This window comes from Falco punctatus, assembly GCF_963210335.1.
Source record: "Falco punctatus genome assembly, chromosome: 8".
In the NCBI taxonomy this organism is placed as follows: Eukaryota; Metazoa; Chordata; class Aves; order Falconiformes; family Falconidae; genus Falco; species Falco punctatus.
Genome location: NC_137588.1, coordinates 21,028,650 through 21,055,982, shown reverse-complemented (window position 1 = coordinate 21,055,982; position 27,333 = coordinate 21,028,650). Strand labels below are relative to the sequence as shown.

The 27,333-nt window shown below is 47.7% G+C and overlaps 1 protein-coding gene across 1 annotated transcript in view; it reads left to right on the top strand.

Moving 5' to 3' along the window:
* Position 1: 1 nt before the first annotated feature.
* Positions 2-27,333, top strand: part of GAD1 (glutamate decarboxylase 1) — a 49,030-nt gene continuing 21,698 nt past the window's right edge. Inside the window, exons 1-14 of the mRNA XM_080398941.1 lie at positions 2-1,639; positions 2,901-3,047; positions 4,879-4,941; positions 9,724-9,882; positions 10,599-10,841; positions 13,329-13,419; positions 18,016-18,128; positions 19,524-19,639; positions 19,744-19,823; positions 20,028-20,082; positions 21,148-21,264; positions 21,426-21,490; positions 24,805-24,883; positions 26,501-26,650. Coding sequence (XP_080255067.1) covers positions 2,978-3,047; positions 4,879-4,941; positions 9,724-9,882; positions 10,599-10,841; positions 13,329-13,419; positions 18,016-18,128; positions 19,524-19,639; positions 19,744-19,823; positions 20,028-20,082; positions 21,148-21,264; positions 21,426-21,490; positions 24,805-24,883; positions 26,501-26,650 — 1,401 coding nt within the window. The 5' untranslated portion in view covers positions 2-1,639; positions 2,901-2,977. The remainder of the gene's footprint in view (positions 1,640-2,900; positions 3,048-4,878; positions 4,942-9,723; positions 9,883-10,598; positions 10,842-13,328; positions 13,420-18,015; positions 18,129-19,523; positions 19,640-19,743; positions 19,824-20,027; positions 20,083-21,147; positions 21,265-21,425; positions 21,491-24,804; positions 24,884-26,500; positions 26,651-27,333) is intronic.

The following is a 27,333-nucleotide window of genomic DNA, read 5'->3' as shown; positions in this document are numbered from 1 at the left end:
CGCGAAGGTGTGAGCGCACACGGCGTGTGCCTGCCGGGCACACACCCAGCTGGGTCGCGCCTTGCAGTGACGACTGGCTTGGGAGTTCTTTGCATGATCTTCCGTTGACTCTTTGCACTGCAATCCTGCCACGATTTCCAGTGACTGTTTGTTTACGTTTATAAAGACAATTAGCTACAGTTGCATTATTTGTCATGGTCTGCATCAAGCAAACGTTTTGCTCGATCAGTTGAAACCGCCTTTAAAACGATAGCCGGGAATAGACAGAAAAAGGTCGTGTCAGCAAGGACTGTGAATACCTTTAAAACTATGTTTAAAGGCTGGCTTTGGCGCTGTCGGTGTTTTCGTTACGTGTCCAGTTCCTGGACAGTAAGTGTGCTCGACAAAGCAATCGTCTTGGTCACTTCATGCTGTTAGTCGGCCGGTCTCCTTTCGAACAAAGGCTTGTAAGTTTTTGCTCTTCCCTCGAGTCCTTCAAGAAGGACACGTCCCTGCTGCTCGTTGCGCTGCCCGGCACCCCCCGCACGGGATGAAATTCTCTGGCTCCATCGGGCAGTTTCCCCTCCACCCGTCTCATTGCAGATTCCTCCCAGCCCCCTTACGTGCCATCTTTGTGAGAAGGGTTCGGTTTAGGCATCTGCGTGGCTTCCGCGACATGCCGAAATGTAGCACCGCGGCCAGCACCGCGAATGCTGGCGAGGCACGTTTGGGGTGTGGGACGGAGAACCACAGATTCGGGGTTGTCGGGGTTACAAAAAAAAAGATGTTGTCTGAGCGTTTCTTGTTTTAAGCAAAAAGACGTCTGCTATAAACCCGTAATCTAACGGTAACGCCGAGGGCAAGTGGCAAGAACGCCGGTGTTCCCGCGGCGGTGCCTGGGCCTCTGCCACCCTCTGGCGGAGAGCGGGGCGGCGGGCGGTGCCGGCCGCGGGGCCGCCGGGGCGAGCCAGCGGGGCACGGCCAGCCTCGGCAGGGGCTGCGGGGTTGGGGGGGGGGGGGGGGGGGGGGCTTTGCTAAGCCACTGTTCACGCGGACCCCGCCCGGCTCATTCGTGGCGCGCAGGGGAGTGCCGGGGCCGCGGGGCCGGCCGGAGCGGGAGTTGGACCCGGTGCGCCTGTGTGTGCGGCGCCGTGCCGCCCGTTCGCACAGCCGGCGACCTCGGGGCCAGCCGGTGCTGGCTAGGGAAAGCCTCCGGCGCCGTCCGCCCCAGGCACTCAACGAGAGACGTGCAGGGCAGAAACCCCTGACTGGGGGTGCAGCCCCATCCGCCGCGGGTGCCAGACCCGCCGCCCCGGGGCGAAGCAGACCGGCGGCGGCAGCCGGGGCCGGGTGGGCCGCCCCTCCCCGCCCCAGCCGGCCGCCCCAGCTGTCCCCAGCCCCCGTGAGGAGCGGCGCGGAGGGGGTGGCGGCAGCCCTGTGACTCATGCCTGCGTCGAAGCAGATCAACCGGCGATTCACGCTTTTGAAAAAGCAAATCCGAGCACTTCTGGAAAAAAAGGTCATCTCGCATTAAATTCCGCGGCGCGATTGATATTCCGACGTCGTTTCTGGCAGAGTTTATAAGCGGCGGGTCGCTCCCAGGCTGGAGTCGCCCTGCCTGCCTGGACTCCGGCAGTAAGAGTGTCCGCTCGCCCCCTCGGTAAGTCTCCTCTAACCAGCGTCCTATTTTTTTCAAACCTTCGGGAACCTCTTTCAGGATCTGGAGTCGTGTGTCCGTCTGTGTCCCCCGTCCGTCCGTGTCCGTCCGTCCCCCCCCCCAAAATCGGCTTTGGTCGCTGTCGTACCTATAGAGGGATAACGGGTATTTTGAGACAGCCAGCGCCTTAGACATTGTGTTAACCTGTTACTTCACTTCCAGGCATTGTCTAGAGAATCTCTTCTGCTTTATGGTTGTTTTCTCTTTCCTTTTTAAAAAGTGATATACCTGTTCTCCATTGAAATCATTGATCCGTTGCGTTTACACGCGGGCGTAAATCCGCCCATCAGTAGAAATGAATCGGTAGCTACCGACTCGGAAAAAGCCGCTAACAAAGAAAGCGTTCGTTCGTTACCGCGACCTTCATTTTCTTTACAAGGGGAAAAAAATAAATCACAGGTAGCCGTGGGGACAAAGAGACGAGCGGGGCACTGACCCGGCAATTCTCGATCAGCGACCCTGTATTGGTTATCGGAGCACCGTGTCCGCCAGGAAAGAGCCGAACATCTGGCGAGGAGCGAGGGCTGGTCAGCACCTTCCTTCCCCAGACAGACATGCCTTCTCCTGCCATTTGTGCCGCTAAAGCAAGCGCGGGCACGGGAGAGCGCTGGTTAGCGCCGGAGCACGTACTGGTCCCGCTTGGCTGAAACGTGTGCGTGCAAATACACGTGTGGTGCCTGTCCTCGGACCTGGGCAAAATGCAGCTTTGTGGTGGCGGGGTTCGTCTGTCGGTCTTTACTGAACGCTTAGTCTGGCGTGTGTTTGGGGCTCGGATGATAACGCACAGACGGGCTCCGTTTGGGACTGTAGGTCGTTTAGGCTAGTAATTTCGAAGCCCGCTTTGCATGTTGGTTGCCATTTGACGCGAGCCGCATAATTGCCCTGCTCAGCGGCCACCGATATAAATGCGATAGACTTCACGCTCCGCTAAATCCGTCATTCAGGCGCGGGGGTAGCGCCTCGGTATCCAGCGAAGGGACGATTTTGCTCTTCAGCCTGTCGAGGCATTTTCCTGGCGCGCCGCTTGCGCCTGGCCCCGCGGCCCCGGCGCGGCCGCCCCCGCCTGCCCGGCCGCTGCACACCCCGCCGCCGCCCCGGGACCGCCGCCGCTCATGCCGGGCTGCAGCCTGCCGGCCTCCGGACGGGACTCCTGTGCGGTTCTCCAGGAGGCCGGACCACTAAAACCGCCTTTTCTTCCTTCCAGCAAATTCCTTGCTGCCCAGCCCTCAGAGGAATATCGGAGAAAAGCCGGGCTCCGGGGACAGGAGCTTTTCTGAAGGGATGGCTTCCTCCGCTCCCTCGTCCTCCAACGACGCTCCGGACCCCACCCCAACTAATTTACGGCCCACAGGTAGGTTTTATTATTTTCCTCGTTTAAAGCGTTTTGGAGGTTTTCTCCACCTAGGCTTGGAAAGACCGGTTTCGAAACGAAACGGTAAATCCATGTAGCCCTGTTCCGCGCCATTAAACAAGGTGCGGAAAGTGGTCTACACAAAGAAACCATCTTTCTGGTGGGAGCGGGAGAGGTTGGTTCGTGGCGAACAAAACGCTGGGGGGGGGGGAGCCCACCTCGGCGGTCAGCGCCGTCTTTATCTTCCAGCCACATTTGAGGGATTTAGACAATAAATCGAACCGCTAGATAGCCAAAAAACTGGGATGTTGTAAGGGGTGTGGAGAAAATGAATCAGTTAAAGGGCGAAGTACACCAGTGGCTTAAAGCGGATGTGTCGGCCCCCGCCCCCCCTTACATTTTATAAATGCTAATGCTGCAGCTTCCTTTCAGCCTACGCTGAAGCCTGTAATCAAGCGAAATTTGGATGCTAATTGTAGCTTTTCAAAGCCTTACATTCCTAATTGCTCTGAATTCGCCTTGAGTTATTGAGGTGTGAGTGGGAAGCAGAGGCTGCTGCAGGTGGATAGAGAATCAGTTTATAGCCCTGCCAGGCACTTCAGACCGTCGCTTACTGAAAATAAATTTATAAGAGGCTCGATGCTGTAACGCATCAGAGACAAAGAGCGGGCAGCAGTAAGAAATGAAAGGTTGTCAGGCACAGCAAAGCGGGGAATAGCTTTTACCCTGAAAGGGCTACAAGGCACGAACATCGAAGCCGTTATTGTCATTATTCTGCAAGTAGAAGGAACGGGGGAGGGGGCGAACGGCAGCCCCGGGTCTTGTTCCAGGCGGGGGTGACAGGCACGGCTGCCTTTGGCTGAGGTGTCACATGCAGAAATCGAATTAACCGGCCACGCAGCTAAAAATGAGATGACCTCTGACAGCAGCACCCGTCTTGCCCGCCCGGAGCTCCTCCGCCTGGCCGGGAGCGCCTGGGCGCTCCCCCCGCTTCGCCCTCCTCGGGGGCCCGGCCGCTGCCCTCCTCGCCGGGTGAACCGCCCCCGTCCCAGCGCCTCTGCCGCCTTCCCCCCTCCCCCGCACACACACATGCGGTCACCGGCCAGGGGGTCCCCCGTGGCCGCTGCCGGCCCTGCGGCTGCCGCCGGCAATGGGCCGGCGGGGCTCGGCTGCGCTCTGAGCCGAGGCCGGTGCCCCGTCCGTCTAAGCCCCGGACTTGGCTCCCCGTTTTCCCCGAGCTCCACGGGGGCCGATGGCCGCGGCTCAGAGCGGCTGGGAAGGAGCCTACCCCCTCCGTCGGTGCGGTCGCGCCCGGCGTGCCCTCGGGCGTGCAGGGCCGGCTGGCCAAGGGCTGCCGGGCCCGGGGCCGCCACAGAATGGGCCGGGCCGGGCCGCGGGGCGCACAGCGATGCTCCGGGGCGGGGACCGGGCCGGGAGCGTCCCTAGTGCAGCTGTTGGAGGCTCGTCAGTGCGGGCGAGGCTCGGTCATGCAGGTCTGGTCATCTAGTCAAATACTATTTTTCACCCAATTAATTCCCGAAGTCTTCGGTGACCCCATTTCACACCACTTTATATTAAGCTGCCACTTCCCTGGAGCCCCGCCAGTAAATTATTAGACGTTCGGGTCCCGAGGCGCTTTCCCCCTCCTCTCGGCGGGCCAGCGCGTCACCTCGCTGTCACCCGAGCCTCAGCTGCCCCGCGCCCGGCACGCTCCGGCGCCGCGGGGCTCGGGAAGCCGCTGTCGCTCCCGGCGTGGGGCTGCGCGGGGGGCCCGAGGGGACGGACGGCCGGGTCCGCCGCCCCAACGGAACCACTCTGCCCTGTCTTCCAGCTTACGACTCGTGGTGTGGCGTGGCTCACGGGTGCACCAGGAAGATCGGGCTGAAGATCTGCGGTAAGTCCGGCCGCGCCCCGCCGAACGGCACCCCACACGGCCGCGCTTGGCGGCGCGCCATGCCTCACCGAGCCCGAGGGGCGCGCGGGAGCAGCGCCGGGCCAGCGGCCCCGGCCCTGGGCGCCCCCTGCCGGCGGCCTCGGGCGCCCCCTGCCGGCTGCACGGCGGCCCCGGCCCCGCCGCCGGCCCTCCCGTGGCTTGCGGCGGCCGCGGGCCCCGCTGCATCTCTTGCCATAACCGGGGGCGTGCAGGCACTGGCCGCCCCCGGCGGGGGGAGCGCAGGGCCCGCCGGGGAGGCCGGCGGTGAGGAGGAACGGGCGGGGGGGTTGGCCACCTCTCCCTGTCTGAAATTTTTCAACCTTATCTGACTAGAAAATACGGATCTCCTGGGGGAAAAAGATTAACGAGAGCCTTATTAAAGAGCAATTCGTCAGCTTGCTGCGCTGGTAAGATAGCGCTGGCAGCCAGTCAGCGCGCAGGCACATGAAATGCAGGAAGGAAAACAAATGCACAATCAGATCACAACGTTATAGCAAGAGATTCATTTGCAGATAACAAGCTGTCTTCCTTCTCCAGATTTCTCAGTGGCGCCTTCGCTTTTGGAGACAAACAGTCAAATCTTCATTTTCTGACAGGGAGAATCGTTCAGCCTAGCCCGTGCCCCTTATGAATTGAAATCATGTCCCATTTCCCCCGGCTACTGCTTTTTTGGGGGATGGGAAATTATGTCTCAGGAGAAACAGGCCTTTTGTCAAAGCAACGATATTTTTAAACCTCTTGCCCTACTTGCCCGAGTCGAAGCTCATTCACTAAACGTTTTGTCACCTGGAAGTTTGGACTGGAAAAGAATCAGGGTGTGAATGTTTAGCCCTGTGTCTATTAGAGAATTCATTGGTACCCGCAGGCGACATTAATGAGTAGTCGCTTAGTTCTATAAATAGCTCCTGATCTGAGTTTAATGGACCGTTTCCCTACCAGTCCCTTCAGTGGCTGGAGCGATGGGCTTTTTCATCATCATTTTAATTTAGCCCGGCAAGCAGAACTGATAAAGTAACGCACCGTTAGGCTTGCTCCGTGTTGCTAGACTACCAGGGTTACAGAGGGATGTTGCAGCATCTCTCGGTGAGATCAAATACACTGAAAATTAAAGATCCCACCATTTTGGATTTGAGAAAGGCAAAAGAGAGTGTAGTGGAGGGTTTGTGAAGGGAGCTCAGAACAAGCGGGGCTGATGTAGTTTTGGCTCAGGTTCGGTGCTCGATTTCCCTTTTCTGGCTCTTTTCTGTTTCATACGGAAAATATAGCCTGAATAGTGACGGTGATTAGGAATAATCGGATTCGATGGCGACCACTGTTCTTGCTCGTGTGAGCCCTCCCACTCGAATCTAGCACCCGCACAAAGACAGAGAGGGAAGGTTGCCTTCGGTAAATATATAGCATGAAGTATTGATGTTGCCAAGAATCTTGGTTAAACATGCCAAACAAGTTGACGTTTGACTAGTACATAAGATATTACCCTCATCCTTACCTTTCACAAAACGTCACTTCGGACCCTAAATACTGTGCTGTCACAAAGCGGTAGTAAACCAGGCGCCGCGGAATTGTTTTGAATGCAAACTTTAAATAAGAATTGAGCTGAGAGAAAAGGCAGGTCGTGAACGACTCGGTTCTTCCACCTATGTTGTATATTATGTGTTTGACGTTTTCAGTAATTACATATCCAAGATGTATTTAATTTCTTCTCAAACAACTGACCGATTTAAGGATTAGCTCCTTTCCTTTCTGGTTGAAAGGCACCGTCTGAAAAGAGCCCTGCCGCTGCCACCCCCTGCTCTTCGTCTCTGCACATACCCACTTTAAAAAAGAGAACATATTTTAAAGGGGTTTAATGAACTGTCACGCAGGCGAAGTACGGGCAGATCTCTCCCTGTGTCTGGAGTCGCATGCTACACCTTTCACTCCCACCTCGGCAATTATTATTGCTGCTGGGACCGATCCTGCTAACATTTGCTCGGCATCAGCGGAAATACTCGACGTAGTAAAATTGCTCAGGTGCGTCTTCAGCTGTTTGGCCCCGGCCAGCTGATGATCCCCTGCCCAGGAGCAGCGCCGGAGAGTGGGCTTTCACAAGGAGCCGTGTAAGTCAGAAACATCAGCTTGTCTCCGGAGTCAGGGGGATTGATGCTGCCGAGCCACGTAGGCGGTGCTGAGACCCCCTGCCGCGGAGGGAACCACGGTCTCCTGCAGCCACCACCGACGGCGTCGACCGGCGGCCACGGGCCGGGACCCGGCAGGTCTGTCCCTGCCTCGGGAGCTGCGGTCCCCGCGGGGGGTCACACGCCTGCCTTGTGCGAAGCCTGATGTGAAATCACGCCGGGTTTGTGGCCACGATGGGGACCGAGGGACTCCGGCGCCAGTCTGGTCTCACTCGGCTTTTAAAAACCCGGTCTCTAAAAGCGCATCGATGAAAATACCTGTCGGGGAGGCACCTGCTGCTGCGGGGAAAGGCTGCGCTCTCCGCCGCTGCGGGAGAAGCAGCGCGGACGCTATTTCACGCGCCGCTGCTCGCTGGATCTCTCCTACGCCGCTTTGCTTTTCGCATGGGATACGGATGGAAGATTTGATGCAGTCCTGCGCTTCCCCTTGGCGTGGAAGGAGCCCGGGAGGGCAGGCTGCCGCGCCTCCCCGCATCCCGGGTCGCGGGTGGGCGCCGGGGAGCGTCCCTCGCCCTCCCGGGAGCGGGGCTGGGGAGGGCCCTGAAGCCCCGGAGCGGGGGGCGGCCGCTGCCCTGCTGGGCTCCCCCACCTACGGGGCCCGGCAGGACCGTCACAGGTCGTTCCGCGGCCGAAGGAGCCGGTGCCGGGCGGCAGCAGGTTCCTCCCTTCGGGCTTTGTGGTTTGTTTATGTATCTCCGCCCGTCGTGGGGCGGGGGATGGGGACACGGCTCCAGGGGGGCCGCTGCTCTTGCAGGCGTCTCTTGTCACGTAACTCTTCCCGCTGAGCATCGCCACCGAGAGCCTAGAAGAAAGAAGATAAAGCGAAATGAAGCCACAGGATCTGGGGAAAGAGGATCGCGCCGGAATTTAGTCTAGACGGCACCTGCCCCAGTATCAGCTGCTCCACCTCGTGAGCGGGAGAACAGCACTAGCTGTTGCAGGAGCTGGTCACTGCAGCAAGAATCGTTAAAAGTAACGACACCAAAACTAAAACTGGAAAAAAAAAAAAAAGGCAGTGTTCCTGGACGGCTACCCCTAAATTATGCACGAAGAGAGTTTCCCTTCAATATTTTTTAAATTTCTCATATAATTCGTATTCCTAAGAATATCATGGAAAGAAACTGATTAGTAGATCACCATTAAAAGGCAAAACGTGTTCACTGAAAGGATGGGCTCGACAAACCTGCCTGCGAACAGCCCTCTTGGAGACTGGTCTGGGGGCCCGACTGGTGCAGAAGCGGCTGCAGGCTGGGGGCTCCATTCTGGATAGCTCTTACGGGACTGTCAGGCTGGCGGCCGGGTCTGGGGCACGGGTACCGCGCCGGGAGTCACTGGCCCAGAGGCTCTGCGTCGCTCCCTCCTCTCCGCACGGCGATGGGCCCCCGGGGCCTGCCCAGGCTGCAGGGGGCCCGGGCAGGCCGGCAGTGGGCGCCCGGCGGCAGGAGCCGCACTCCCGGTTCGCTGTCGGGGGTCCGGGAGTCCGGAGAGCGGAGGGCGCCGGAGGGAAGCGGTGAGCAAAGGGTCGGCGTTGGTTTTCCTCCTTGCCAAGTCTTCCTCTCTGGCGGATATCCCTGGCCGTGACAAGCGTTGGTTTCAATGGTTACTTGCTTTAAAACAAAAGAAAGGCAAAAGGAGGCCGGCGCTGCGGCACTGTCTCCTCCAAACACACAGGCGTGCTCTTTGCAGCCTGGGAGGTTAAAATCCGATGCCTTCGTTAATAATGAAGCCCAACACTACGCATGTGGGCATGGATTTAATGGATCAAATCCTGAAAATCAATTGTTCTCCCTGCCTTGTTAAAGTAGATGGGTTCCCTTACTCGCCACGGGCCCTGCGTGGTGCCCACCGCTGTAATTCTTGGGGTGTGTGTGGGTTATTGTTGCCGTTGCACATAGCAGCGGTTGTGATCGGGTCCTGGCTGCAGGGCTGCGTCTCCGGTGAGAGCAGAGCTCCTTGAGACCCCTGGGGATGATTAGTGTTAGTATCGAAGCATCTTTCCAGGTGGAAAATCTGCATCTCCCAGACACATGCTGGTATGTACTGATGACAGGAAAGCGGGGTTGGTGGGCACTACTGGTATCCTCGGAGCTCTGGCGCTCCCGGGATGGCTGCTCCAGAGTGGCTGCTCGTTCTCATGCCTTTTGTGCGTGAGAGCACCACGAGGAGAACTGAAAGTGGCCCTGATTTTAATCATACATCATTGCCCCTGTCTGCTAGGTCCATAAACTTTGCCTGTAGGCTGAAATAGCATTGACTCATCCTGAACTCTCTTCCACTGGCTGATTACTGAAGTGGAATCTGTCTGATCGACTTAATAAGAATTTACCACTGCACTAAATGATGAAAATTTGTTTTTTGCATGGCTGCATTTTTGCAGTTGATGGCATTTTGAGCTCTCCCTCCTGGAGGCAAATAATCCCCATAAATACTCTTATTCCTGACCTCATTAGTCAGATCCAGAGCCAACACTGCTTTGAACTGTTGGCTGGAGAGCAGCTTTAGATATTTCTAAACATGTTGGGAAGTGAGAAAACTCTGACCTGTGCACCTTGCAATAACAATGTAGGGTTCCTGCAAAGGACCAACAGCCTGGAAGACAAGGGCCGGATCGTTAGCTCCCTGAAGGAAAGGCAGTCCTCCAAGAGCCTGCTGACATGCGAGAACAGCGAGAAGGGATCCAGGTTCCGGCGCACCGAGACGGACTTCTCCAATTTGTATGCCAGAGGTAAATGCTCTTTACAGCTTCTGCTTGCTCCAGCTCGGCCACATCCCTTTGTAGTCTGCCCTCGCCTCCCTTGAAGGGCGGCCACGTTCAGACCGTTCTTTTGCTTGGCTGTTTTTGAAGGAAGCTTTGTGAGCGTGTGTGTTTGCTGAGAGCCCCACTGGCGATGTGCGCAGGTTTCCCGAAATGCAGTTTTCCATACTTAGGGCTGACCCTCTGCAGCTCAGCCCCAGCCGCTCCTCCGGGGTCACTCCAGGTCCAGCCTCCGGGAGCACAGGAATTTTCTGTTTTATTTCCTCCTCCGTAAAATAGCAATGAACCGGTCTGTGGTCGCTGGTACGGGGCGTGAGGTGAGGTGAGGATGGGAACTCCATCTCTGTGGGGCAGGGGAGGGGAGCGCTGCAGGAGAGGGCGGGTGCGGATTTGGGGTGCCTGTGGCCTGCGGGAGGGGAGGGCCCCCGCACACCGCTGGCGCTGCAGCGCGTCCTGCTGGCCGGGCTGCCCCGGCGGTGGCCCCGCTGTTCCCGTGGGAGACCTGGGCTCGCCGTTCCCCACCGGGCGAGAGGGACCGGGACCCCCGGCGGCCGCGGCGGGTTTCGCTCGGCAGCGAGCGGGGCGGCCCGGGGCTGGGCGCCTGCCCCGCTACAGCCAGGCTGCGCCGGGGCCGCGGCTCACCTCTCGCTCCCAAAGAAAGCGCTGACAGCTGGTTTGCCTCGCAGATTTGCTGCCCGCCAAGAATGGCGAGGAGCAGACCATGCAGTTCCTGCTGGAGGTCGTGGACATCCTCCTCAACTACGTGAGGAAGACGTTTGACAGGTCCACCAAAGTGCTGGACTTCCACCACCCGCACCAGCTCCTGGAGGGCATGGAGGGCTTTAACCTGGAGCTCTCAGACAACCCCGAGTCCCTGGAGCAGATCCTGGTGGACTGTCGGGACACACTGAAATACGGAGTGAGGACAGGTAGGTTCCCGTATGCGACTCTGAAGGGTCTCTCATGGGGCTTTTCTCTGGCTGCCGGTGAAGGGAGCGGGCTCAGGCCCACGGAGGTCAGCCCACGGCCCCTGCCCTGCCTCCCTGGTGGCTCAGCTCCGCGACTGTGGGCGTTGGAAGTGTTTCTGCTCAGAAGCTTCCGTTACTGATGTGGCATCCGTCCCTGGTGGGCCGGGCTCGGTGCTGTTTGCAGCGCCCAGAAACAAGTTTTTAAGACGTAATCTCTTTCACTTGATGAAATGCGAGCTGTCGGTATCCCCGGGGAGCAATATCATTAGGTAAATGAGGGCATAAATGACACTGAATTTGCAGTTTTTCTTCTTTATGTTCACCAGACGTTTAATGAAAAAGAGTCTGAAATCCTAGGAATCATCAGTAAAGGAACCCTGTGGATTTCAGTCCATTAGCCAAGAGCCCCGCCTCTCCAGGTCCCTCCGAATCGGATAGCAATGCCCGTTTATAATCGCTCCTTTTACCGGGTGAGCTGTAGCCAGGCTCCAGAGCAAAGTCTGTTCTCTTTCAGGCTGTTTTGGCCTGGAACGTTTTACATCTGTATCAGCAGAAAGCTGGCTGGCCACAAGCCCTGCCTGCTGTACTTATCCAAGCAGGTCGGGAACTGGAACAGTAAGGGAGCAGGGGCCGTGTCTCCTCTCCCCAGTCTTGCTCCAGCGTTTCAGGGCTGCTAAACGCTGCCTGGCGAGTTGCCCCCTTCGGCTCGGCACGGCGTGGCGGGGGGGGGGGGCCTCCCCGCGGAGCTGAAGCTGCTGGAGGTCTGGAGGGATGCTCTGGAGGGATGCTCTCGCCAGTCTCTGCCTAGGCAGCTGCGAGCAATAGCTCCCAAGGACAAGGCGCAAGTTTCTGCTCTGTTTAGTTATGCAGCTGTGAAAACCCAGCGCAGTGCATTCAAGGAACAAGATCTTGACAGCAAATGTGGCAGTTAGTTTCCTGTCTTTTCCCATTTACATGGTGGCTTGATTTATTCAAGAGTGTTGGGGCATATTTTTATTTTTTGTGCCTTTAATCAAAAGGGACTGTATTTCACTCCCGGCCCCGTGGGCTGTGGACCAGGCGGCCAGCAGCAAAGCGGGAGGCACTGTGGTTGTGGGCCTGCACCGGCATTCCACTATGCACTGAGCCGGGATGTCGAGCAAGCTCTTCCCCTCACCTCGACCTCCCCCAGAGCTTTTGCGGGACCGGCAGGACCTGTCCCCGGGAGCTGAGAGGTATCTGATAAGACACCAGCTCTGTTCGAAGCAGTACCGGGTGCGGCTTTAAAGAAGAGCTGCTCGGACCCTGTGGCGACCCAGGACACATGCCCTGGCTTCCCGGGTCCCCAGGTCCCACGTTCCCTCTCCAGGCGAAGCTCCCTCCAAAGCCAGCGGGGCTGCACCGGCAGCCCAGCCTCAGGAACCCGCAGGCTCTCTGACAGCTGCTGGAGGTCAGCGGAATGACTGTTACAGCTGCGCGGCGGGGCGGCACTGGCCGGCCAAGCGAACGGCTGAGCCGTGGGGCTCCGGGCCGCAGCCCCAACCGCCCGTGTCCGCGGCAGCCGCCGGCTCTGCCCGTTGCGGGACGTGGCCGCGCCGGCGAGTCACGCCTCCAAAAGCTGCCCGCTGACACCGCTCGCAGCAGAATCGCATTTATTTCTTTATGTCAGAAGATGCTGATGTCCCCCGCGTTGAGCCAAATGCGACGTGACAGGGTCGCTCCGGGCGTCGAGCGCTGAAGCCCCGGCTCGGGCTGTCTGTGCTCCCGGTGTATTTCCAGCGTGTCCTTTCCCGGGAGGGCAGAGATAAGGGCTAAGCGGCGCCACCTCCCCCTCCCCTCCAAGCCCCTCACCGTTTGTTGGGAATTTCCTCTCTCGGTGCCAGAAAAGCAGATCCCGATAGTCCGGCTTGTGAAGTTGTTAAAGGAACTTTAGCAGAAGCTCAGGAATACGATCGACTGCGGCCTGAGGGCAAAGCCCTTGTGTATGAGGTGAACCCTCTGCAACCACGCGGGGAGAACGCCCGCGTCGGGGGCTGCCGGGGGTCCCGCGGCAGGGGAGCACTGCCCGCCCAGCACCCCCGGGCTGCCCCCACCCGAAGCCCCGCTCCCGGGGGTGAGCCCCCTCCCCTGTCCCCGCAGGTGCAGATGTCCCCGCCCTGCAGGAGGTCCCTGGCAAGCTCCCCCCTCGGCCGCCGCCCCCCGCCCCGCGGAGGGCCTCTGGGGGTGGGCTAGCCCCAGCCCAGGTGCCGGAGGTGTTTTAAGGCTCAGCCGGCGCTGAGGCTTTCCCTGTTCGTGTAAAGGCCGGTGACTGCATACAGGAGCTCCCTCCAAGGCGGGTTTTCAGGCTCCGAAGCAGGCAGCGGTGGGCGCCGCTTAGCGCGGGCCGTTCCGAGGCGCTGGGGCGGGTGGGACCGAGACCGGAGCGGTGCCACCGGAGCGGTGCTGAGTTGCTCTCAATTCTATTTCCAGGTCATCCTCGCTTTTTCAACCAGCTGTCCACAGGGCTGGACATCATCGGCCTGGCGGGGGAGTGGCTGACATCCACCGCCAACACCAACATGTAAGCGGAGTGCGGCAGGGGCCGCCCGGCAGGGCAGGGGGCGCTGGCCCAGCCCTGTGTAGGGTCCGGCTTTAAATGAAGGTCTTTAGCTCCTCATGTCTGCCTTGGTGTGGCGGCAGTGCAGTGAGAACGGTTAAGTAAAGCTGAACAGTTTGGCATTTCTGCCAAATAGAAATGCAAATACCCCAGAGCTAATTAAGACACGATGACTCCAACAAAATAACCTGAAATTATTTTTCTACTCTTGGATCACTCTCCTTTAACTTTGACTGATTGTGTTTTTGTGGTTGTTTTTTTTTTTTTTTTTTTTAAGCTTTGGTTCTAGATTGAATAATTATGCCTCTATCCATACATGAACACTAGAATACAAACCGTAGAAGTTTATTGTCTTTTCTCCTGTTAACTCCAGAGGCAGCAGGGTTAGGGCATCACCTGCTCCTGTTCAGGTGCTGGTAAAAAGTGGCTTCTGGGTGGCTTCAGGATGGTTAAAACCATAACATTGAAAATGAATTTGATGATAATGAAGGAATTAGTAATTCATTAAAGTTGTGTTTAAATAAATAAATGGAAGTAGAAAAAAGTAAAATTTTACATCTAGAACATATCAATGAGGAAGTTTTTCCTAATTTTTCTTGAACACAAAATTAACAAAAGCTAGATGTAAATGTAAGGTATTACATTGAATTTTTGCAACAGAGCGTAATTAATGAACACAACCCTCACGCCCCCAAACAAAAAACCTTCTAGCCAGTTTTTATCTATATATTGATTCGTATATGCTAAAAAATGTGATGGGAGTCCAAATACTCACCAGGTAACAGGCTGTTCTGCTTTAGTTCTGCATTGGATGTATTTAAACTCCAAAGCTACCTCTGTTTTGAGTAGTTTGTTGCTAATTTGCAGAACGTAGGAGCTATATCTGCAGACTGGAAAATGAACAATATTTTAACTGGTTTATCCATGAGGATATGGTTCGTTAAGTGTAGCTGATTACTAGAAGCTCTATGTTGATTACGAGCTGTGCCTGTTTTGTGACATTGGCAATACAGAAAAATAAATAAGGTGCTCCAGGCAAAACCAGCTTGCTCTTTGTAATAATCATCTTCTCAATTAGTCTCTGCTAAAAATTGGTATGAGAGATTCAGATTTAAAGGCTGATTGGGAAGAAACACCAGCAACATATATTTTAATCATAAAACAAGTATTGCAAAGTGCTTCAAAGTGTTGGTTTTGGGGTGGTTTTTTTCTTGGTACACAATTAAAAATGAAAACAAATCTGATTACATTTCTAAAAGAAAACTTTGCTTAAATATCATTCCTTTGTGACAAAAACATTCTTCAGAGTGTGTCACTCTTTGCAAGCTCCTTTTCCTTTGGCTAACTTACTTATCCTAGCTTAGTTATACTTTTGTAATCGGTGAAATTGCACAAATCTGATAGGACATAATAGAATTCAGTCGTGTGGCAGACTGTGAGAGTATTATGAAACATTACTGTCATTATTAAGAACATCACTTTCACTTTTGAAAGAGTAACTTCTTTTTTAAATGAGGTTGCTTTTTCATTTGGTTTTAAAAGTCTATTGTTAAATAGCTAGTTCTGTAAAGCTAGTTTCTGATCCATTTATACTTTAAACAGAACCTATCTTGAAAATATTTTTCTGTAAGCATGAAAATTGAATATTTATTTGCTTGTATGAAGTTTAGCAAATGCAAAATAATACATTGCTCTCTCTTTTTTTTAAGCAAACCAAGGTCAATATTATATGCTTTCAAATAACACAGTAATTGCAAGTAATGTTAAAGCAAGATGTTTGTAACATATAATTCAAGGAACTGACAGAAGAGGTTATTAAAAATAGCCACATCGTCTCTGTGAGCTCTGGGGAACGTATTTGTTTTGAGCGGTGTTTCAGCACAGAAGTGCAGGTTCTGACCCTTATCTAGAAACGGTTCTAACCTATCACAGCTACACAAACATGTAACAAACAAGTGACAGTAACACTGGATTATGATAGGAAATGTTTTCCGTTTGCCATTTTTTCTTTTCTACCATAAATAATACTTAACGTATTTGATAACAATTAAAAAATATATTTTCATTCATCTGTACTCTCTTAAAATTTTAAATCGGCATTAGGAAATGTCACTTAAATGTCACTGTGAAGATAATGTATTAAATTAAACATAATAAGCTTCCCACACTGACTTGGAAATACTGTATCAATGTGCTATTCATAGCTCAATCACTAATCATAAGACCTGTAGGGTGGAATTTTCAGAAGATGCTGTTATTTATCTAGCTCTAGGGATCTGTAATAGAGGGTGTTTGCTCACCATGCAGCAGCCAGCAGAGGTTAAAAAGCAATAATATTATCTGGAAGTTCTCTTTATGCCCGCTGTTAGCTGAGATGAGAGAATTATGTTGGTATTTTCAGTATTATGCATTTATGCTTATGAAAATGTAACGTAGACAAATGACGTAAAATTATTTACATTTATTCTTAGAATGCTTTTTACATACTGGCAAACAGGAGAACAGGTAGCTAGAATGATTTGGCCTCTTGGTGAGAGCAGAATTAAGCCAGCACTGGCCACTACCAAAAAACCCATTCATTTATTTTGTTAGTAAAAAGCTGAGACTCATGACTGGTTTAGTTCATTTGTACAAATGCCTGTCAAGATTGTGACTGTATGAAAAATCTAACCAGCGTTTTTTGTCAGGACTGAAGTCAGACAGTTCTTTCCAGGCCAAGCACATTTTCTGCATTTAACTGAATTTTTCAAAATCATTTAAGTTTAAAACAAGTAAGTTGGAGTGAACTTTAGTAAGATGTGATTTTTAAAATCTAGTCATCATACAATATAGCTGCATTTGCCTTATCACTTCCAATCATCTGCAGTCTTCTTTTATTTCTTTGTCAGTCTTTGGAGACTTGGAAAAGAATTACATAATAGAATAAATAAATGTGTTTTACTTGGGTTTAAGTACATTAAAAATTCCCCTTGTGAACACTTGATATTTTATATATAAAAAACTTGCTTAACATTATATATATTTTTATACAAGCCTTTAAGTCTTCTGGGAAGTATGTAGGAATTGGTGTGCAAGGTTTGAGGACAAAAATCAAAATGTTTAAACTGGTGGAAAAAATCACATTGACTTAAATGTATCTTGTATTAGGCTACAGTGATCCATACACTGCCAAGTTCCTGTTGACTTCACTTGGTCATTCTGCCTAAATAAAGATTGGAATATATCTAGGTTTGCAGTGCTTGAAAACAAACCAAAAAATTCCCCACTGTTAGCAGACACCAACTGGTTTATTAATTTTGTCTCTGTAAATACTGGCCACACACAAACCAGATCAGGACTCAACTGTCTGTCTCTGACAGATCTAATGATAATAAAAGGAAAATAATCAGTATTTTGGTTTCTGAAAATAGCAATTACAACAGTTAAATTACAAATGCTGTTTAATCTTAAAGGAGTGTTTTAGAAGTGGTGGTGGTGTTTCTCTGATGGACTAAGGACACATAAGGACTCAAGAAAATAATTAATATTTTAACTAACCAGTGCAGCTGTAAATAAAATACAAGCTTTTTCAGGCACACATTCCCTTCTTCATCACCACATCTCCTTAGTCTGCTGTACCTATTCTCAAAATCTTTTTACTGTTAGGGTGGCAACGTATGCGTTTTGGTGAATCAAGTGGAAGACATCAGTCAGATCCAAAGTGTCAAGGTGTCATATTCTTACAGATTCCTTCGGAAATCACAGGCTGATTGTTTAGTTTCTCTCAGCTTCCTTCCCCCCACCCCCTGCCTCCCTTTTATGTTTTTGGTTGGACTTTTTTTGGCATACATAGCAAGCAGTTCGTTAGAAGTCACAATTTACCTGTGTATCAACCGAAAATGGTTGTATGGCTGTCACTTTCCATCCATGTATTGCATGTGACATCAGGGCTACCAGACTATGTGATGGTTTTTGCCCTCGTTAAATGGATACAATAGTTGACTGCTGACTTGGTTTTGGTAATTGGTAATTAGAAAATCATCATTCATAATTACTCTTGACAGTTATTGATCACACGGTCTTGTAGAAATAAGTTGTCCTTGGAGATCACCAACAGAATAAATCCACATAATTAATTGTATTTAGCCTTTGAAGCCCTAGCTCAATACTTCTAATTATGGATGTGTTTAGCTCAATGAAGTTCACTGTTTTCATAAGGATTTGGCAACATGTCCCTCCACAAGTGTGGAATTGGCTCTTTGGCAAACAAATGTTTTTACAGTACAATCTTGTATAGCAGTCAGCAGCGCTATGGTGGTGAGCATTAGGTCTTATGTTGGTTATATAGAAAGTTGCAAAAGAGCTAATACAGCCATTTTCATTGACCAGTATTTCCAGTATTGTCTTCCTGAGGATTTTTGCTTGGGTAAAGGTTGCAATATCAGAACTTCAATTTATAGGAAAACTTTTAGGAATCTTAAGCATTTTCACAAAGAATCATAGATTGGGAATTTATTGTGTGTTTTTAGAATCTGTATTTGATTTTGTTTGTTTGGGGTTGTTTTTTCTTTATCCATGCAGGTTTACCTATGAAATTGCCCCTGTTTTTGTCCTCATGGAACAAATAACACTTCGAAAGATGAGAGAGATTATTGGATGGTCAAATAAAGATGGTGATGGAATATTCTCACCCGGTGAGTTTTTCCTCTCCATTTTGGTAGTTTGACTAAAGCTTCAAAAGTTAAAATAAACATAAGCTGGGTCTGAGTGCCCACAATCACTGCAACAAAAAGCAGTGTGTCAGATATTTAGAAGTAGGAATGCTTTGTTTAAATATCCTACAAAAAAGTTGGGGGAAAAAACCTTATCTTTAAGTATGGCTATGTATCATGGCTGGTCAACATTTTAAAACTTGACTGCAAGCTCTGGTGTATAGTTAGGCATTTAACCACCCTTTTTTGCGCTTAATTTCTGGAGGTGTTGAGCAACCACAATTCCTGCCGACCAATAGCTCTTGAGAATCAGGTACTGACTTCTTTGATGGTCAGTGAGGATTTGGGCTCACAGTCAGAAAAAGACTGTGACTGCCTGTCCCTTTCTAAGACTTATCTGGGATATAATCTGACCGGATTCACAAGTAGGATTCCAGTATGAAGACCAAGACAAAGTCTTCACGTGAAGTTGATACAGAGGCAGTCAGCAGTGACAGAAAAGACTGGTAAACCATGTGGAGGTCCTGGGCCTATGTGTGGGCAACATGGGTGCCCAGCAAAACTCCAGATTTTCGAGTTTGGTGTGGGGGACACACCATCCTGTTTTAGAGGATGAAAGACAATTCCACCCCCTTTTGGAGCAGCCCTCATAAAATCTGGGAATGCTCACTTGGTCTCCAGTCCTATCCTCTGTGTTCTTGCTGATGAAGAAATGTTAGAGGAAGAAGTTATCCTAGACTTTATGGATGAGATTCACCTTACTAAATCCTGAGGACTGCGTTGTAGAGCTGAGCTAATTGTCCCGGGCTCTTTTCAGCAGTAAACCAAGAGAAACAGGTGCTCTCCCTCAATTCCCATTCTTAAAAGTCAGTGCCATAAAAGGTTAGCTGAATCATAGCCCTCAAAGTGCTTCCTTCCCTTATCAGACTATAAGGAAGCTTAGAATAACTAGCTTGGCTGTAGAAATCTACCTTTAAGGGATCTATTTCTATATTTACAGTAACATGGGATAAATCCATCCAGTACGTGGCATTTCTTCAGTCTCAGACAGTTTGGTTAAGTTCCTGTTATTCTTGCTAACAAGAAGCTGTCATGCAAAAGCAGCGCAGTGAAAGCTGAAATTTCTAGGAATGTGTTACAAAACATTAGTGATGGAAAGAGATGACGGATAGGAAATTCTGACTGTCAGCAATGACTTTCTAGAGGGTCTATCCCTATGCTGTTTGGGCAGATGACCATGCATTTCAGAGATTTATTTTTTCATAGTCCACTGCCACTTTCACTGCATAATGCAAATGAGGCTTGGATGTCTTCGGTCTAATATGTGGTTTTTCTCATTATCACTGTTTTATTATTCATTCATTTATTCATTCACAGGAGGAGCTATCTCCAACATGTACAGCATAATGGCTGCACGCTACAAGTATTTCCCTGAAGTCAAAACCAAAGGCATGGCTGCAGTTCCTAAACTGGTTCTCTTTACCTCGGAACATGTGAGCTTAATAACAGTGCTAATTCTTAATTTGTTGATGTATGTTGTGAAGATGCTTCATCATTAAACAACCACTCCATTAAATGTGCACATGTTTTGCTGCAGAGTCACTACTCAATAAAGAAAGCTGGAGCTGCACTTGGATTTGGAACAGACAATGTGATTTTGATAAAATGCAATGAAAGGTAGGATGAATGCTAAGGTTTTGATATACTAAATGTGTTCGTCTGTTAAATTTGTTGTATTGTGCTTAAGGACTGGTTCAGTACAGTGTGTCAAGTTGCTAATGGCCTGTTGAGAAAATCCTATTAAATTATTTCAACTGTAGCTAGCATTTCCATATGCACTCTTTAATTTTCTTTGTTTTTCTGTTTCTACAATCATTACAGAGGCAAGATAATACCAGCTGATTTGGAGGCAAAAATTTTGGAAGCAAAACAAAAGGTTTGTGTTTCTTAAAATTAGTGCTTGAATGCTTGGTTTAGTAAAATTACCTCTCCCATTGAAGGCTGAGGGTTAACATTAAAAGAGAACATTAGAATGATATAAATGTTATAATAATATTTTCAGTTGCTTAATTATATGTTCATGTGTTGTTTAGGGAATTATCTCTATGTCTTGCTAGGGTTTCATTTGATGTTTAAAACCAAGGTATTTTAAACTCTTGAATCTTATCTATATTTTATGACTTTAAAAATATAGCTTTCTGTTTGGAAACATATGGAAAAAATTATGAAAACATGAAACTAAACCTACTTTTACCCCAAACTTTGAAGTTCAGTCAAAACCATCAAAAATTCTCTGGTAATCCTAAAAATTCCTATAGATTTCAAGTGTGAGGCTGCAGGTTTAGCACACATAGCCAGTAAGTTTAATTTTTTGAGGCATTCATTGTTATTTCTTGAATCAATGCAATGATTGATTTTGTATAAACCCACCAATGTTGGGGAAATCGAGATTATATTTTTATTTCTTAACTTCTTTACATTTGGGCACTCTATGAAATTGCCGTTCACATTTATTTCATCTAATTCAAAGTTGTCTCACTTTATTCTGATAGTTCCACATTTATTACTTTTTTGATTGCTTTGTTCTGTTTATTAATAGATAAAGACAAAAGGAACAACTTCAAGCCTTTCAAATCACAACTTAGCAATCACATTTAATTAACTTTCCTTTATATTGCTCTAAAAGTCTCAACTTTACTTGGCTATTACTAGTCTTTCACTAGAATGTTTGAATCTTCTCAGTAAAAGATATTAGACAAAATAATATTATCTTCTGACTAGTTAGTTTTGTGAAGTTACAGTATAGTAAAACCAGAGTTTGTTCCTACCATGTATAAAATTTGTTAGGTTTTACTGTTTATATGTACTTTTCACATGGGAAGAAATCCACTTTTAGGCTGGAAAATGGGATAGCAACATTTTAAACATTATTTTCACTTATTTTGTTTTTTTTTCTGAAAGGGGTTGGATTTTGTATTTAATATTTTTATTTTTATTGTAGGGATATATTCCTCTCTTTGTAAATGCAACTGCAGGCACAACAGTATATGGAGCCTTTGATCCAATACAGGAGATTGCAGATATATGTGAAAAATATAACCTCTGGCTCCATGTAGATGTAAGTAACTAAATGAAGTGCTATTATTAAGGCAAAAGACAATTTTTGTTTACACTTGTTTTGTCTTGAATTAAAATATTTATTACTAGATCCTGAGTAAGTTGCAACATGTTAGGCTTTTCCAAAACAATGGGTCTTCTCTTTTTTTTTTCCTCTTCTAGGCTGCCTGGGGAGGTGGGCTCTTAATGTCCCGAAAGCATCGTCATAAATTGAATGGAATAGAAAGGTACTACGCAGTGCTTATTTGTAATATTGTTATCAAATATTACATGACACTTGACAAATTTATGAAAAGATGAATTTGCTACATTCAGGAGTTTAGCCACTAAATTAAATTAAGACAGGCAAGAAAGGTTCACACTAGGAAGAGTGAAACAATACTACAGCTGATGTGATGTACAGCTGAGCGAAAGGTAAGTTTTCAGCAGATTTTCAGGAGGACAGGGATATTGCCTGGCAAAAAGGAAGGGAGATTGTTCTATGCATAGCTTTGAAGGAATCATAAGTCTGGGAATGGGTGAAGGAAGATTTGAAGTGTGAAGCGTGAGAGCTAGACAATCTCTGAAATGTAGGGCTTTGAGAACAGCAGTGAGAAATGAGGAATCCAGAGAAGGTGTTTGAGCATGAGTACGTATAATGGGAAGCCATGACGTGATGGGAATTTGTAGAGATTCTCTCCTGAAAGATGTTTGCAGATATTTCCAGAAAATAGTGTATGTCCTGCTTGCAAATGAGTGTTCTGTAAATGAAAGTTTATAAATACATAAATATTTGCTTACATTTGTATTGCTTATATATATATACACACACACAAACATGTATGTGTATACAAGAAAGAGAGGAACATGTGGCAGAGACTGAATTAATAGCAGTTTCTAGGAGCAAATTTCAGTACCTGTAAGGCTGGAAAGGACTATGACAGCACAGAGCTAGTACAGATATACTGTGCCAGGCAGAAGACTGAGGGAACTTCCAGGGAGGCCAGAAAGAGTCACGGATACTCACCACATCTCAGGGCACAGGTGTTATGAGTTGGTGCCATGCCAGGATTACATGAAACAAGCAGAAAACTCTTGCAGAGGCCCGAATGAAGTCTGCAGAAAAGAGTGCGTGTGTGCCCCCAGGCACATAATGCAAGTTACCAAGATGCCCAGTGAGACCAGAAGCCAGCCTTTGTTACATAATTAACTGAACCAAATTTAAAAGGCAAGGTATTTATGTTGGGAGTGACAGCAAAGTGAGAGTGGGAGCCTGCCCCTAGCCCTTGCAATTCAGGCTCAGGAGGAGTCCTATGTGCAGGCTTTGGCGCAGTTGTTCCCATATCCAACAGTGACAAGGCTGCAGTCTGTAGAAGATGCCATGTTTATAACCCCATGGGTGTGTTTGTCTCTATATTTCCCCTGAAACTGCTCTATCATAAAAAGCCGTCTGTCTGAATAAAAATCAGAAAACAAGTGAAGATCTGGAAACATAAGAACTTTCCCATCATTGCAGGTATCAGCTCTCAGGGAAGCAAAAAAGGTTTGAAACAAGCTCTACCCATGTAACCTCAAATTAGCACCAAATTGCTTCCTTGAGTCAACAGTGCTGAATGTGGGCACTGTGTAAAGGCATAAAACAACAGAGAGCAATGCCCTTCCTTATGGAAAACAAACTTTCCTAGTGGTGGGCATCCCGTACGGTAAGTGAAAAAAAAAGTACAAGGTAAAGAATAATGTATGGAAGGACTGGTGGGAAAACTACGTGGACCCTCGTGTCGCAGGGCCAGCAGTGTGTGGTGTGCCAGGAGTACTCTGAAGAAGCAGAATCATTGCCAACCTCTGCCCAGTCCAATTGGCTAGTCACTCATGTTATGGCAACATGTCTAATACGAGGTCAGCAATGTAATTTCCTTAAGCGACATGCATTTGGTCACAGTGGTGTAGCACACCTCTTTTGACCTGAGGTCAACCCAGAGGTGCTAATTAAGACCATAATCTTAAGCAAATACAGGAAGCAGCAGGCCATGCAGCGTGATACTATTTTTTTTCTAATCAGTTGTGTGGATCTTCAGACATGGGATGGGGCCCATGCATGCTGGGTAACTGCCCGTCATGGGCCCCAGTGGGACTGGGATGGGGCTGGGGCTGGCCACGGTGGGACAGCCTGAGGCGGGCTGGGGCTGCCAGGTGGAGAGTGACGGCTTCATATTAGAATAGACCTAATGCTCCTTGCAAAAAAGACTTTAAATTGTCTTTGATTGGAACCCTGACAGTTAAATAAATGTGCTAAACCGAAACCATAGCACACTCAGGAGGAAATGAGCTGTTATATAAATTTCTGTTTCTCGACTACTTCATCTGAACTATTAGTGGAGTTTTTTAAAAGCTATTTGCCTCCTAAGTGTGAGCTATATACCTGCTGGTTTGCACTGCCTAAGCAGGAGATTTTTGAGGGATGGTGAGCTCCCCGGTACAGCACAGGCTGCGCTGTTCTTTTGGCTGAGGGGGGTGCTATGGTCTAACCTAGCGCAGGCAGAGCTTGGAATCTGACCTGGAATCTTTATGGAACTGGTGGTCCTCAGGCTGGGGTGAAGCAGTCATTGTGTTGCTCGAAACAAAGGAACTGTTGTCGCGTCCTCTGAGAGCAGGGTGTAGAAGAGAGAGGAGGAAATATCTTTGAATTTTCTCTCAACCACATTGTAAGAACACATGCATAGTCTGTGAAAAACGATTACACACTTTCCTTCTCTGGAACACACAGTGAATCGAGGGGACATTTGGTAATTAATTACTTAGGGTGAAGAGGTCAATGGATGTGCAATGTTGGCACATTTATTTTAGCATCATCATTAAACTGTCTAGGATAGTACATTAAAAATACAGAACATCTCATCTGTTTGGTTAGTAAATTAGGTGATCTTGTGTATCCACTTGTGTTTACATGTAAAAAGTTTTAAACTTTACACACAGAATGGTAGGATTGTGATGTAAGTTTTATAGCCTTTCAACAGTCTGTGGGCTTGACAAGCTAGTACAGAACAGGCCTCTTGTGGCTCTAACTGAGAAAGCAAATGAGCATGCAGTGTTCTGTCCTTTCCTTTCCACATTTCCAGCAGCTGTTCAGTGAAGAACTCTGTTCTCCTGGAATTCATATTATTCCCTTAATTCTCTGACAGCCCCCTCAATCAGTACCTTGAATTGATATAACCTGTCAGTCAAACTGTTCTTGTTAGTTTTGTTAGTGCTATTTCCAGAAATGGAGTCTGCTGGGGATGAAGTTGCTGTATCAGCTAACCAGCATAGTCTGACACTAATTAGCTGGTATTAGTAATAATATAAACTAATCAAAAGTCTGACATTGCAATGTTAACATGTGAAAAATTCCTGTCCTGGACAGTATAGCTGGGAAAGAAGACACTTCAGACAGTAATAATCTCTATAGTGAAATCATCATGGTCAAAACTCAGTACATTTCCAGCTGAAAGCAGAAAACAAAGGTGACTGCTTCAGGTCAAGTTTCTGTTTTCCAGATTTATCTGAATGTGTAATTTTTTTGCAGAGCCAACTCAGTCACTTGGAATCCACACAAGATGATGGGAGTGTTGTTACAATGTTCTGCCATTCTTGTCCGGGAAAAGGTCTGCCTTATGTTTAATAATTAAGCAGTTAAAAAAAAAAAAAAAAAGTAAATATCAAGCCCTACTTTTTAAGAGGGCAGTGCAAAATCCATTTAATTTCAAAATTTTCCTTCATTTTGGAAGGAATAATTGTGTGGATTTATGTTGTGTTTAGGAAGTTGTTTTATCTTTTCTGGGTTTTTTATTTGTTTGGGTTTTTTTGTTAAAGCTGTAGACAAGATGGGTCAGATCTTTAGCTGTTAAATCTTTGCATACTCTGTTAACAACACTAGAGCCATACTAACATATTCACTTGAGCATCTGCCCCGTTGTTTTTATGATATACTGAACATATACCCTTGGTCTTAGTAATTGGTCACAGCCTAAACTGCTTAAATAAACCCCAAATTTTTTACCTTACACAGTGGTTTAAAAATTTCTCAGTTTTGTTGAAAAGAAAACATGCTGCTTTTATTATGACTCCATATATGTTTTTAGGGCTTTCTCCTAGATTCTTTATTGTCATCAGTGAAAGTAAGACCTGTGTCTTAATTCTTTTAAGCTATAGGTATTTTCTGTAGATGATTAAAAAAAAAAAGTCATATAATCTGTGGATAGGACTAATTCTGTTGTCTACTAATTTCTGGCATGTCAGTTGCTACTAGAAGGTATTAGTTGAAGAAGTGGTCCCTGTGCATGGAACTGGGATGAAGGAATTGTGGGTTCCAGCCCCAGGTCTGACATTGCTCTTCCAAGTGACCAGTCCCTAAACTGAAGATTTCCCTTTGTAAAACACTTTGACATCTACTAGAGGGAAGCACTAGCCATTATTTAGTAACATGCATGCTTATTGTCCTGACGATTGCAGGATTTGGGCAAAAATTTTTATTCACTATATGAGAACCTCGACAGGTGTTTTTGTATTTATCAGATACACCGGTGTCTTTGAGCTTCTTTGAAGAACCACTGATAAATTCTAAAGCAGATGCAAACCATTTTAGAAATATCGCATGTGTAAGACTTCTGTGTAACATACAGGAATTTGTTCTTCTTAGTTTTCTTCAGAGATGTTTACCAGTAATCCATAGGTTTCTGTTGGTCTGTGGATCATATTTATTTGTAAACAAAAAATGCCTAGTTTAGGTCATTTGTGCTTGCATTTATCACTAATGTTAAGTGTCATAAAGCTGGACAATATATAAAGTTGAAGCCTTCAATTACTTTTTTTTCTTTCATTTTCTGTATCTATCTGCTGCACTGAGAGACCATAGCTTTGTTCTAGTGTGTAATTTAACACATCAAAAATCTAAGTCTTAAGAACATAGCCTTACAAAGTGAAGTAGGCAAATTCAGTATCAAAAACTAAGAATCCAAATTAAACTGAGAATGTTTTTTCAGGTATTGGTGTGGGGGTTTAAAACTGTATGACTACTCAGGGACTTCTAAGAGAACCACCTTAGGTTATGAAACTATTTTTGTAGCTCAGGTTTACAAAATAAGGTCAGTATTTTATAATTTGGCCCGTTGAACAATTCTTCTGTGTATGTTTGAAATAAATGTTTAATGTATTATTAATGCATAGTGTTTCATATGCACACATGCCGTATAAGTCATGTAAGTACATGTTTTTCATTACAGGGTATACTCCAAGGCTGCAATCAAATGTGTGCAGGCTATCTCTTCCAGCAAGACAAGCAGTATGATGTATCCTATGACACTGGAGATAAGGCGATACAATGTGGTCGACATGTGGACATTTTCAAATTCTGGTTGATGTGGAAGGCAAAGGTAAATAATAAAAGTTCAGCTCAAAAATCAGAAATGTATTTATTTAATTCACAAGTCTCATGTAATGGAACACTTTTTTTTAACATAAATGTTTGTGTAGTTACAATCACTAAACACACAGGTATCTGCATATTGTCAGAAAAGAGCCATTTGAATTGTAGAACAATGTTAGACATCAATAAATTCAGCTGGAAATGAGAAGAAAGTGTAAATCACTAGATGAGTCCTGCAGTAAAACCTGTGAGGACAGGACAACAAAATGGTCTTTTCTATACATTTACATTTGTATTTTATGACAGATTACTTGTAGTAGCAGCAGAGCAGACTCGATGACTTACAGGGGTCCCTTGAGTATCAGGTTTGCAAAGCCTTTTTCTTAAGAAGCTTTGCCCAACTGATGATTTGACAGATGGTTCCCTGGTACTACTGTGGTATGCCTGGATGGCTGAATTTAAGCATGGGCTTACAATGTTCACAAGATGAAGGTCCATACAGTTGAGAAAACACATTTTATTTTTATTTGTTTATGTGCAGTCATCTTATTACTATTCTTCTTGCTCTTCTGCTGCCAAAATGGTAGCCTGTCCACAGTCTGATCTATTTTTATGAAACTGAGATCAAACCTAATGGCAAAACGTACAACCATGAAACAGTTTTCACTTTGGGTGAAAGTTAGATGGCAA